The 12,458-nt window shown below is 43.5% G+C and overlaps 1 protein-coding gene across 2 annotated transcripts in view; it reads left to right on the forward strand.

Annotated features, from left to right (window-relative positions):
• The window catches only part of PLA2G4A (phospholipase A2 group IVA), a 136,116-nt gene that overhangs the window by 60,261 nt on the left and 63,397 nt on the right, over positions 1–12,458 (forward strand). For both annotated transcript variants that reach the window (XM_063426690.1, XM_063426691.1), the window contains 4 exons: positions 439–520; positions 1,201–1,349; positions 8,279–8,395; positions 8,636–8,673. In XM_063426690.1, the coding sequence (XP_063282760.1) occupies positions 439–520; positions 1,201–1,349; positions 8,279–8,395; positions 8,636–8,673 (386 nt within the window). The remainder of the gene's footprint in view (positions 1–438; positions 521–1,200; positions 1,350–8,278; positions 8,396–8,635; positions 8,674–12,458) is intronic.

Genomic DNA, 12,458 nt, shown 5'->3' on the forward strand with positions numbered 1-12,458 from the left:
TTTTGCTGCGGAAGTGCAATAGCCTCCCAATGCTTTTCTACGGGAAAGCAGTGGATTGGCTATCATCAATATTGATGATCTCGGCCAAGGAGGCAGATCCAGCTGTGGCAAGACCATTTTTACTGCAATCACAGGGGGGCCCGGCTACCTACATAGCAACTTCAGGACTATAGGGTAAGGAATGCATGTTTGTATTTCTGACACTATAGTGTTCCTTTAAGTAAACAAACACGATAGACCTGTGTTTGTTGCATAACTGTTTACCCCCTGAGTTATTATTTGGCAATATCATTTTGGCAGCAATTTGAGCTGTAAGTAGTTTGCGGTGCCGACCTTGCCCATTGGGATTACACAACTTGGTAAAAGTGCTGAAATATTTTTATATTGTAAGAAGGCTCCTTGTGAAAAACGATTTTCACTTTTTTGTTTTCCCAACAGGTTGAGTACCAATATTCACACAGATTCACTGTAACGGTACTAAGAGCCACCAATGTCACCAAAGGAAGATTCGGCGACATGCGTAAGTATTGTGTTATGTTTTGTTATAAATATACAAAAATAAGTCCTACACTCAAACTCCCACTACTCCTGGGCAGCAGCAATGACCATAGTACAAATCAGCCACAATACATACAATAAAAACTGAAGAAAAGAGTTACTTGCGTATTATGCCAAATCCCTATGCATATTTAAATAACTGAAGGTATTTAGTATCACTCCAATGGCCATTAGGTGTAAGGAAAATGCAGTGTTTACATTACAGCCTAGGGACTCCTCTAGTTGCCACTCCTCAGATGGCCACTAGAGGTGCTTCCTGTAACAGTGCTGCACATGGAGACACTGAACTTTCCCCATTGAGATGCATTGATTCGTGCATTTCTATAAGGAGGTGCTGATTGGCCAGGGAGGCATTTGGCTCTGCCCACAGCCAGCCTCCTTGGCTGAGAACATAAGAACGGACAATCGTAGCCAATCACACCTTTGTGTTCCTGACTCTATAGGGCCTCTTTAAGTGTGTCTTTATCTAATACTACATCTCAATAAGTAGTTTACTCACAGTATTATTTTCTTCATTTTTTAAAAGGATTCCTTATGACTGTCTTAAATCATAAAATACATTTTTACTATCAATCTGCATGTTTTGTGATGATCAACTTATTTATTTATTTTAAAATATGTATATCCTTATTTATCTTACAGTTGACACTCCAGACCCGTATATTGAACTTTATATACCATCAGCACCAGACAGCCGTAAAAAAACGAAGTATCTGAACAATGACGTGAATCCAGTTTGGAATGAAACTTTTGAATTTATTTTGGATCCCGAACAAGAAAATGTTTTGGAGGTACAGTGCACAATATTATTTAAATGGGAATGCTAAATGTTCAATAAACATTTTATTGCAAATATTAAAGCCATATCACGTACCATATTTGTCCTGGATTTTTTTTGCAATCTATAAAACTTAAAAATAATTTAAGGCCAAAGTAGCCAAACTGAAACCATAGCTGAGAATTTTTGCAGTTTGATTATTTTGACCTTAAATTTGAAATTCACTTTGATTTGTTTGTCCTCTTGTTACAAAATGTTTACTATATATTTTACTTTACTATGCCTCCATGCCTTCTGATAGTTTGTGTCTTAAACATGGGATGGTTTATACAGGGGGTTCTATCATTATTTTTTTTATTTATTTAGTTTTTACAGTTTTTCATTTTTTTGTGTGCTTTTTACTGCCACTGCGAGCGAACTTGAAAATGTGGACTGGCAGGGCCGGTGCAAGGATTTTTGCCGCCCTAGGCAAAAAACAATTGGCCGCCCCCCATATGTCCTGCCCACCATGTGACATCACAATGCCCCGTCTATATGCTCTGCCATATGGGCCAACGCCAGTCTGCACAAAGTGTCTTTTATCTGAAAAGACAGTGTGTTTACATTAAAAAGCCTACAGGCACAGGCTACAGACACCAGAACCACTACATTATGATGTAGTGCTTCTGGTGACTATAGTATCCATTTAATGTGAGGTAAATTAGAGATTAGTGCCACTAATAATATATTGGATTGCCTACTTACCACCAGATGAGGACAAGAGGCTGATGATGGGCTCAGTCTGGCTCCACAGGTCTGGTGTAGAAGAGGCTCTCTGGAGACTGTTTTCACAACAATTAACGAACAGGAAGCGGCTCCATTTTTTGGGGCCCCTTACACAGCTCAAGGTCTGGGCCCCCAGAGCTTGACCGTGAGTATGCCTACAATGCCCACCCATAAATCTACCTACATGGCCCACCCATGAGTTCTCTCACAGGGAGTTGAGTGTATGTGTCTAGGGGATGTGTTATTGTAGAGGATGTAATGTGTGTGTGTGTTCTTATAGAATGTAGTGTATAGGGATACCAATATGTGTAAGGGATGTAGTGTGTGTATAGTGGATGCATTATATGTTTGTTTGTGTGTGTGTGTGTGTAAGGGATGCAAGGTGTGTTTCTGTGTATGTAATTGAATGCAGTGTGTGTATTTAAGGGGTGCATTGAGTGTGTAAGAGATGCATTTTGTTTCTGCCAAACCCCTTAGTGGACCTCACCCCCTCCTCCTCCAGTGGTCCTTACCCCCCCTCCCCCAGTGGCCCTTACTCCTCCCTCTGTGGTCCTTACTTACCCCTCCCCCAGTGGTCCTTATTTCCCACCCACTCTCCCTCTGTGGTCCTTATCCCCCCTCCCCCAGTGGTCCTTATCCTCCCCCTCCAGTGGTCCTTATCCTCCCCCTCCAGTGGTCCTTATCCTCCCCCTCCAGTGGTCCTTATCCTCCCCCTCCAGTGGTCCTTATCCTCCCCCTCCAGTGGTCCTTATCCTCCCCCTCCAGTGGTCCTTATCCTCCCCCTCCAGTGGTCCTTATCCTCCCCCTCCAGTGGTCCTTATCCTCCCCCACCAGTGGTCCTTATCCTCCCCCTCCAGTGGTCCTTATTCCCCCGTCCCCAGTGGTCCTTATTCCCCCGTCCCCCAGTGGTCCTTATTCCCCCGTCCCCCAGTGGTCCTTATTCCCCCGTCCCCCAGTGGTCCTTATTCCCCCGTCCCCCAGTGGTCCTTATTCCCCCGTCCCCCAGTGGTCCTTATTCCCCCGTCCCCCAGTGGTCCTTATTCCCCCGTCCCCCAGTGGTCCTTATTCCCCCGTCCCCCAGTGGTCCTTATTCCCCCGTCCCCCAGTGGTCCTTATTCCCCCATCCCCCAGTGGTCCTTTCCCCCCAGTGGTCCTTATCCCCCCGTGGTCCTTATTCCACCCCCTCCTCCCCAGTGGTCCTTACTCCCCCCCTCCCTCTGTGGTCCTTACTCCCCCCCTCCCTCTGTGGTCCTTACTCCCCCCTCCCTCTGTGGCCCTTTTCCCCCCCTCCCCCAGTGGTCCTTTCTCCCCCTCCCCCAGTGGTCCTTTCCCCCCTCCCCCAGTGGTCCTTTCCCCCCCTCCCCCAGTGGTCCTTCCCCCCCCTCCCCCAGTGGTCCTTCCCCCCCCTCCCCCAGTGGTCCTTCCCCCCCCTCCCCCAGTGGTCCTTATCTCCCCCTCCCCCAGTGGTCCTTATCTCCCCCTCCCCCAGTGGTCCTTATCTCCCCCTCCCCCAGTGGTCCTTATCTCCCCCTCCCCAGTGGTCCTTATCTCCCCCTCCCCAGTGGTCCTTATCTCCCCCTCCCCAGTGGTCCTTATCCCCCCATCCTTATTCCCCCCTCCCCCAGTGGTCCTTATCCCCCCCATACCCAGTGGTCCTTATCCCCCCATCCCCAGTGGTCCTTATTCCCCCCTTCCCCAGTGGTCCTTATTCCCCCCCTCCCCCAGTGGTCCTTATTCCCCCCTCCCCCAGTGGTCCTTATCCCCCCCATCCCCAGTGGTCCTTATCCCTCCCATCCCCAGTGGTCAATATCCCCCCATCCTCTCCCCCAGTGGTCCTTATCTTCCCCCCATCCCCCCTCCCCCCAGTGGTCCTTATCTTCCCCCCATTTCCCCTCCCCCCCAGTGGTCCTTATCCCCACATCCCCAGTGGTCCTTATCGCCACATCCCCAGTGGTCCTTATCCCCACATCCCCAGTGGTCCTTTCCCTCCCTCCCCAGTGGTTCTTTCCCCCCTCCCCAGTGGTCCTTATTCCCCCCCATCCCCAGTGGTCCTTATTCCCCCCTCCCCCAGTGGTCCTTATTCCCCCCTCCCCCAGTGATCCTTATCCCCCCCATCCCCAGTGGTCCTTATCCCCCCCATCCCCAGTGGTCCTTATCCCCCCATCCCCAGTGGTCCTTATCCCCCCATCCCCAGTGGTCCTTATCCCCCCATCCCCAGTGGTCCTTATCCCCCCATCCCCAGTGGTCCTTATCCCCCCATCCCCAGTGGTCCTTATCCCCCCATCCCCAGTGGTCCTTATCCCCCCATCCCCAGTGGTCATTATCCCCCCATCCCCTCCCCCAGTGGTCCTTATCTTCCCCCCATCCCCCCTCCCCCCAGTGGTCCTTATCCCCCCCATCCCCTCTCCCCCCCAGTGGTCCTTATCCCCACATCCCCAGTGGTCCTTATCCCCCCCTCCCCAGTGGTCCTTATCCCCCCTCCCCAGTGGTTCTTTCCCCCCCTCCCCAGTGGTTCTTTTCCCCCCCTCCCCAGTGGTCCTTATACTCCCCCCACCCCCAGTGGTCCTTATTCCCCCATCCCCCAGTGGTCCTTATTCCCCCATCCCCCAGTGGTCCTTATTCCCCCCCCCTTCCCCCAGTGGTCCTTATTCCCCCCCTCCCCCAGTGGTCCTTATCCCCCCATCCCCAGTGGTCATTATCCCCCCAATTCCCTCCCCCAGTGGTCCTTATCTCCCCCCCATCCCCCCTCCCCTCCCCCAGTGGTCCTTACCCTCCTCTTTTGTTCCTCCTGCCAGTCTCTCAATGTAGCGTGGCCGGGCGGCGCGGAACCCGGGGCAGGAACCTCTGTTTCCTGTACCCGGCCGCCGGCGGACTGAAGGGAAGCGCTCACTGAGTGAGCACTTCATGTCAGTCCGCCGTCGGCCGGGTACAGGAAACAGAGGTTCCTGCCCCGCGTTCCGCGCCGCCCGGCCACGCTACATTGAGAGACCAGCAGGAGGGAGCGCTCTTCGCTTCCCTCCTGCCGGTCACACAAATCCGGTGAGGAGCCACACCGGTGATTCCGGGAGCAGGGATCCGGCGCCTCCTGCTAAGGTGCGCCCTAGGCGGCTGCCTAGGTTGCCTTACAGGTAGCGCCGGCCCTGTGGACTGGCCTTGCAGTATACCGTGAGTTGGGACATCACTCATCACATTCCAAGGACACACGCAGTACAGAGTATTACACAAACCATTAAGGGATGTTAATAATAATTTTTTTTTAAAAAAAAAGGATATTTTCCCAATCATGTTGAAGCCATGTAAAACATGGAATCTGAAACACACCTACCTTTCACTCTGGCAGTAGAATGAAAAAATGTATAATATATTCTTCTTGAAATAACAAATATGCAATGCATTTTCATTGTATATTTGATTTCCTACAGTTACCAAAAACTCAATTTCTACAGTTATCAGCATGTTATAGAACCCAGTTGAACAGTTAGTGTTAATACACTTCTATGTAAAATTCACAGCATTGTTTGTCTTTTATAGACTTTTACATGCCATGTCTACATGCATCATACAAAATAAAAAGAGCTTTACAATGGAGTAGTAGATTTTTTTTTTTTTTTTTTTTTTTTGGATTAGTGCCATTTTGTTCAGTAAAGTCCCACATTCTGAGATTTGCATATTTAATTAATAAATCTTAAAAAGTTGATTATATACTTCTGTGATAGCTAGAGATTATGGTCTACAATCATCTAAAAAAAATAATAATCTAGTACAAATATAATGTGTGGTGTGTACAGTAATGCACGATTAAACAAATGTCATATTGTTCCTGTAAATGCAATTTGTCAGGAAAAAGTGTTCAGATCTGATAAACTTAATTTAATGGTGCAGTTTCCCAGAAACAAAACACTGACCCAGAGCTCTAGCGTTAAAGATAAAGAAATCAAAACATTTTTGTCATTTTATTCTTCCTCCAGTTGTTTTATTAAAATAAAACCTACACAAAGTTTTTGTGAAGGTTTCCTGCTGTTAATTAACCATATCAACCTGTTAATGACTTCTGAGTCAGGGGTCTTCATGTCAATTTCCCATGGGGGCCACAGATCCATACGTACACACAAATCCTTACTCTCGTTCACACAGATACATAGAAACATAGAATGTGACGGCAGATGAGAACCATTCGGCCCATCTAGTCTGCCCAAGTTTCTAAATACCGTATATACTCGAGTATAAGCCGACCCGAATATAAGCCGAGGCCCCTAATTTTACCCCCAAAAAATGGGAAAACTTATTGACTCGAGTATAAGACTAGGGTGGGAAATGCAGCAGCTACTGGTAAATTTCTAAATAAAATTAGATCCTAAAAAAATTATATTAATTGAATATTTATTTACAATGTGTGTATATAATGAATGCAGTGTGTGCGTATGAATGCAGTGTGTGCGTATGAGTGCAGTGTATGAGTGCAGTGCGTGTATGAATGCAGTGCGTGTATGAATGCAGTGTGTGTGTATGAGTGCAGTGTGAGTGCAGTGTGTGTGTGTATATATTAATTGAATATTTATTTCCAGTGTGTGTATATAATGAATGCAGTGTGTGTGTATGAGTGCAGTGCGTGTATGAGTGCAGTGCGTGTATGAGTGCAGTGCGTGTATGAGTGCAGTGTGCGTGTATGAGTGCAGTGTGCGTGTATGAGTGCAGTGTGCGTGTATGAGTGCAGTGTGTGTGTGAGTGCAGTGTGTGTGAGTGCAGTGTGTGTATATGAATGAAGTGTGAGTGTGTGTGATGCAGTGTGTGTTTGTGTATGTGTTGGTGGGGGTGGGCATTTTGATATATTATTAATTATTTGATTTTTTATTTTTTAATATTATTATATTTTTTTATTATTATTATTTATTATTTAAAGGAATTATTATTAAAAAAAATTTATTATATTTTCTTTTCGTCCCCCCTCCCTGCTTGATACATAGCAGGGAGGGGGGCTCCTTCCCTGGTGGTCCAGTGTCATTGGCAGTTCAGTGGAGGGAGAGGGGGGCTGGCAGAGCTGTACTTACCTCTCCTGCAGCTTCTGTCAGCTCTCTCCTCCTCCGCGTGGTCTGTGCAGCTACCTCTGTCAGCTCCCAGTGTAAGTCTCGCGAGAGCCGCGGCTCTCGCGAGACTTACACTGGGAGCTGACCGAGGTGCTGAACGGACGGCGCGGAGGAGGAGAGAGCTGACAGGAGCTGCAGGAGAGGTAAGTACAGCTCTGCCAGCCCCCCTCTCCCCCGGTCTGTATTATGACAATGCAAATTGCCATAATACAGACTCTGACTCGAGTATAAGCCGAGTTGTGGTTTTTCAGCACAAAAAATGTGCTGAAAAACTCGGCTTATACTCGAGTATATACGGTACTTTCATTAGTCCCTGGCCTTATCTTATAGTTAAGATAGCCTTATGCCTATCCCAAACATGCTTAAACTCCTTTACTGTGTGAACCTCTACCACTTCAGCTGGAAGGCTATTCCATGCATCCACTACCCTCTCAGTAAAATAATACTTACTGATATTATTTTAAAACCTTTTCCCCTCTAATTTAAGACCATGTCCTCTTGTTGTGGTAGTTTTTTTCTTTTAAATATAGTCTCCTACTTTTCTGTGAAAACATTGTTGTTTTACAGAAACGGCAATTTGTTTATATTGCAAGGTTAAGACTGCATATACCCCATTTACAGTTACACACATAGTATATGCTCACCTCCCAGCACCTGTAGAGCAACCAAGCCCTCTATGGAAGCAGCTTCCGAGAGCGATGTGGACCCTCCAGACACAATACTGAAATTTTTGCATGCAAATACTGAATGCTGGAACTTTGCCAGGCCTCCCAACTGACTTGTTGTCTGCAGGACAGACCCTATTTTAAGATACAGTTCTGCCATTCCCTGGCTTACCACATCTGGGGATACCATGGCATTGTCCTTGGGCAGCAGACCACAAGTGTAGCATTAGACATGCATGCTGTCCTACTGGCATTCGGACCATGCAAAGAGCGCATTAGCAGTGTTCTTTGCATGGTCTTCTCCATTGTGTGACTGGCCAGCAGGACATTTGTCTGGTTTGCTTGACACTGTGGGTGCCACCAGTGAAGTCCCTTGATCCATTTTGTTAATAACTACTCACATTGTCAGAACATGTGTTTTCTTGTAGATAACTCTTATGGATGCTAATTATGTCATGGATGAGTGTCTGGGCACTACAACGTTTGAAATCTCCACTGTCAAACTTGGAGAGAAGAAAGAGACCATCCCTTTAACATTCAATAAGGTAAACAAGGAGATGACAAAGTTATCCTGAAAAATATTACTTATTTTCAGTGTTTTATGTTTATTATCCAGATCTCAAAAGCTTCAAAAAGTAAAAAAAGATAATAAAAATAATCATCCTGATTTTAAAGAATCTTAGTTTAATATAAACTTCACAAATCATTGAGTCACAAAATCCATTGCCTGCAATTCTTAACTATATATATATATCATTTTAATTGATTGCAATTTTGTTCTTTAGGTTACAAAGGTGTTTTTGGAGGTGTCACTTGAAGTCTGGTATGTATGTTATATGATCCTGTTATACTGTGTACATCACCTGTAAAGCAAGTGACAATTAAAATAATAAGAGAACTGATCCATAACTCACAGCTGCAAAACTAGCGGATTATAAATTTATAGTAGCCTCAGTAAGGCTAGTATCTGTTTTCAGAGGAGTTCCATTCATCCAAATGTTGAGTGGAACTGCACGTCCGAATCTCCTGCTGGACAGCTTATGAGATAAAACCTGACACACAAGAGTAGAATAAGAGGCTCCTGATTGGAGTGTCTCTTCTGGGTGAGGGACACATCTGCCAGTCGCATTAGGCAAATGTACTAAACCGTGCATCTGCAGAGAACTATATTTTTGTAGTTACATATAATTTTTACATTTTTAAAAAAAATGCGTTATCTATATATTACATTAAAATTATGTATAGTTGCTGAGCGGTGTACATAAATTTGATAAATAAGTATTTCTAGAGTGAGGGGTGTGACTAAGAAGGCAGACTTATGGTACATCATTCTTCAAAAGTTTTTTTTTTTTGTGTGCACAAAACCTAAAAAAATTTGAGCATACAAACAGACATAACCTAACAAATAAATGTATTATTAGTGTCCAGATTGTCTTTATATGTAACCCTCCAAGTTCCTCGTAAATATTGATATCAACTACATCCACCACTGAAATCCCAAAATTCATAGCCAATTAACAAATCACCTAGAGGCACAAAAAAAAAATTGTGCCTTTTGGCAATGTAAAAAGAAAATTGGAGAATGTTTAGGGCTATTCACTAAATTCTGATTTTTTTCCAAATTAACTCTGAATTGTATAATATAAGCATATATAGCCAAGCGAATTGCTTCCACAGTAGCAATTTAGTTCTTAATTTTACAATTTGGGTTGTAATTAGTTTTTTAAAATTGGGTAAGAAGTAGAGCATATGCTTTTCAAGCTATGTTAAATGATAGCTGGTTAAATATTCACCAATTGTCAACATTCCAGTCCATAGCTATAAGATTGGACAAAGCCCTGGGTTATCAATAGTTCTACAAATATGAACTTAGTATTTCCTTATTTGACTCTTGTATCAACTGTCAATGACTAATAGGTAAATGAGAATATTCAAAGCACTGTGCTATTGTGATCTGACAAACTATGCACAAACTATGCAAATTAATTTTAAGTTAATGTAAGAATATTATTTTGTCTTCTCTATTCTGAGAAATATTTTTTTTCCCTTCTTCTTGCTTTCTGATGTCCAGTGAGTATTCATGTATTTTGTGTATTTTGTGAATCAGCCAACCTTCAGTAGGTTTCATGGCATGTATGAATAAGCCATACACCAACCATATCAACATGGTGGCAGGAGCACTCATCAGGGTAATGACTTCATATAGTGACAGATACAATCTTACTTGTGCGGTGCCCGTGCAATGACTAGTTAAAATTTAGACATTGGCTAAAATAGTTTGGCATTATACATCTCCTTCTCTTGGTTGCGCAAACCGTATGCTCTCTTATATTATTATGCATGCATATACTTATCTCTTGTTGACCTAAGTTCAGGCAGTTACATCATAACTCTCTATTTTTTTTTTTCTTATACAAAATAAGTCCCTGGGGACACTATATATGAGCAATCTGAATTTTTTTTTACACTACATATGCTTGTGGTTATATTCACTGACTGGTCATAAATAAAGAATTAAAAATAAATATAAATATTTGTAATTCTTTATTTCTGTTCAGTCATTGGGCACAAGCACAAGCGCTTTCTCCTCATCAATCAGAGAGTTGATCATCCTCTCACAGTCTCTATTAGCTGACACCATGTTAGAAGTTGTGCAACCTGACCACCATGTTTGTAGTCCTGGCAGTATGTCTTTATGTTGACATAGAATCACGTGTAGATGAAATAATTTTCTCTTAGTGTTGCTCAAAGTCATGCTGCTCATGATTGCTGTATTATAACGTTCTAGAGCAGAACTACAGACATTAGATGAAAGATGCAATTTAAATGGAAAGAATACGTGAATCACAGTCATAATAACAAATTAATATATTTAGGAGACCAACATTTTTTGCATTCTTTTTCTCGAAATTATAAAGCACTTTACTAGCGTAAATAAATATAGCAACTGGAAAAATTGGAAATATTTGTAATTCCATTCCTAGGTCAAACAAATTTTAAGTTTTATTATATCTCATTGTTCTTTAAAATCTCTGATCCATAAAGCACATTGTGTCCTGTTCATACAGCACTGAGTGGTTGTACACTTTGTTTCCTTAAAGGTAAACTGTCACTTCTTTGAAATGTATTTATTCCATTATGTAAAACATTCAAAATCACCTATTATTTTTTTCCATAAGATTGCCCGCTTTCTTTTAAAATTATATCAAGCATTTGCAATATGGCATCATAATCCTATTCAGACAAGGCAAACCCATGGCAAATATTGAAAATATTATCTGTATGCTTTCTCAATGCCAACTTACATTTTTAACCCCTAAGGATGGCGGGCATTTTACGCAATCCTAAGGGGCCGGTCCTAAACGCCGGCAGGTGGCATAGAACGTCCTCGCCGTCCTTAATTTTTACTGGGTCCCTGCCCTGAATCCTTGTAGCTGAGGAAGCAATAAGATATCAAAGGCATAATCCTCCCAGTAACTGGACGAGACACGGTTCTGAGTGTCAACTGATTTTTATTCAGCCACAGCTGGCTTTTATGCAACTCCCCATGCAAGGGGTTTCTTAAATCATATTCCAGGGGTTTACCCCTGGTGGACCTTATTGGGGACAAGGGACAAATCAACAGTTTACAGACAACTCCTCTGTGCCTGGGAGATAATTGAGTAAGAACAACGCTATAATTAAATTATCTCCTAGGTACAGAAAATATACAATATTTATAAACGGTATAAAATAAATTTTAATAGTTTAGAACCCCACAAAAGTTACTTCAACGAATAGCTGGGATCTGAGTGCCCACTTTGTCAAAATATCACTCAGATCCATTCGGTAGTTTACAAACGCCATTCAAGTGAAGTTTGGACCAGTCGGCCACTAGGTGAAGCCCCAAAACAGTTTCAGAGAATTTTAGGTTTCAAAATGTCTTCTTTCGGGAGTTTTCATAAAAACGCTGACAAAAGCTCCCCCTAGCTGTTAGCATATATCTGTCCCTCCTATTCGGTAGTTTAGGTCTCCCGAATGGTTCGGGAAAGTGAATGGGCAGCGGTATCAGTTTGCCGGGTGTTCCCGGAGTAGAGTAGCGAAAATCTTTTCACACGTGCGTTCGGCAATACGAATGGCGGCCACCCAGGGGAAACTCTATCTTTAACAAGCAATTTGGGGTTAGTAGCCAGGGGTGGTCGGTTATTAAATGATGCAAACCCAGAGCCCACACAGATGGGTTTCGGTAAACGAACGGGAGGTTACGGACAGCCAAATAAAGGGAATGAAAAAGACTATAACCACGTTCACTCTGCTACATTGCCAATAAGATTATTTTTTTCATTTAGAGGTAATTCCGGTGGGGTACAGCGCCTCCCTATTTATAGGGAGACGTCTGACGTTAATAGTTGTTTTTTTTCTGTCTACTTGCTTAGATATCAGTAAACCAAGAGTACAATGCCAAAAACCATGTGAAAATATCTAAAAGCAAACCGTAATAAAGATATGGAGGAGAGTGAAGGGTAGGTGTGCTTAGTAAAAAAAAAAAAAGGGAAAAGGGTCTAACAGTATGGATTTAAAGCATTCTTTCTTCTTCATTCCAGATGGTGTCACATAACAATGTGTGGG

Source organism: Pelobates fuscus, chromosome 7 (assembly GCF_036172605.1).
Source record: "Pelobates fuscus isolate aPelFus1 chromosome 7, aPelFus1.pri, whole genome shotgun sequence".
In the NCBI taxonomy this organism is placed as follows: domain Eukaryota; kingdom Metazoa; phylum Chordata; class Amphibia; order Anura; family Pelobatidae; genus Pelobates; species Pelobates fuscus.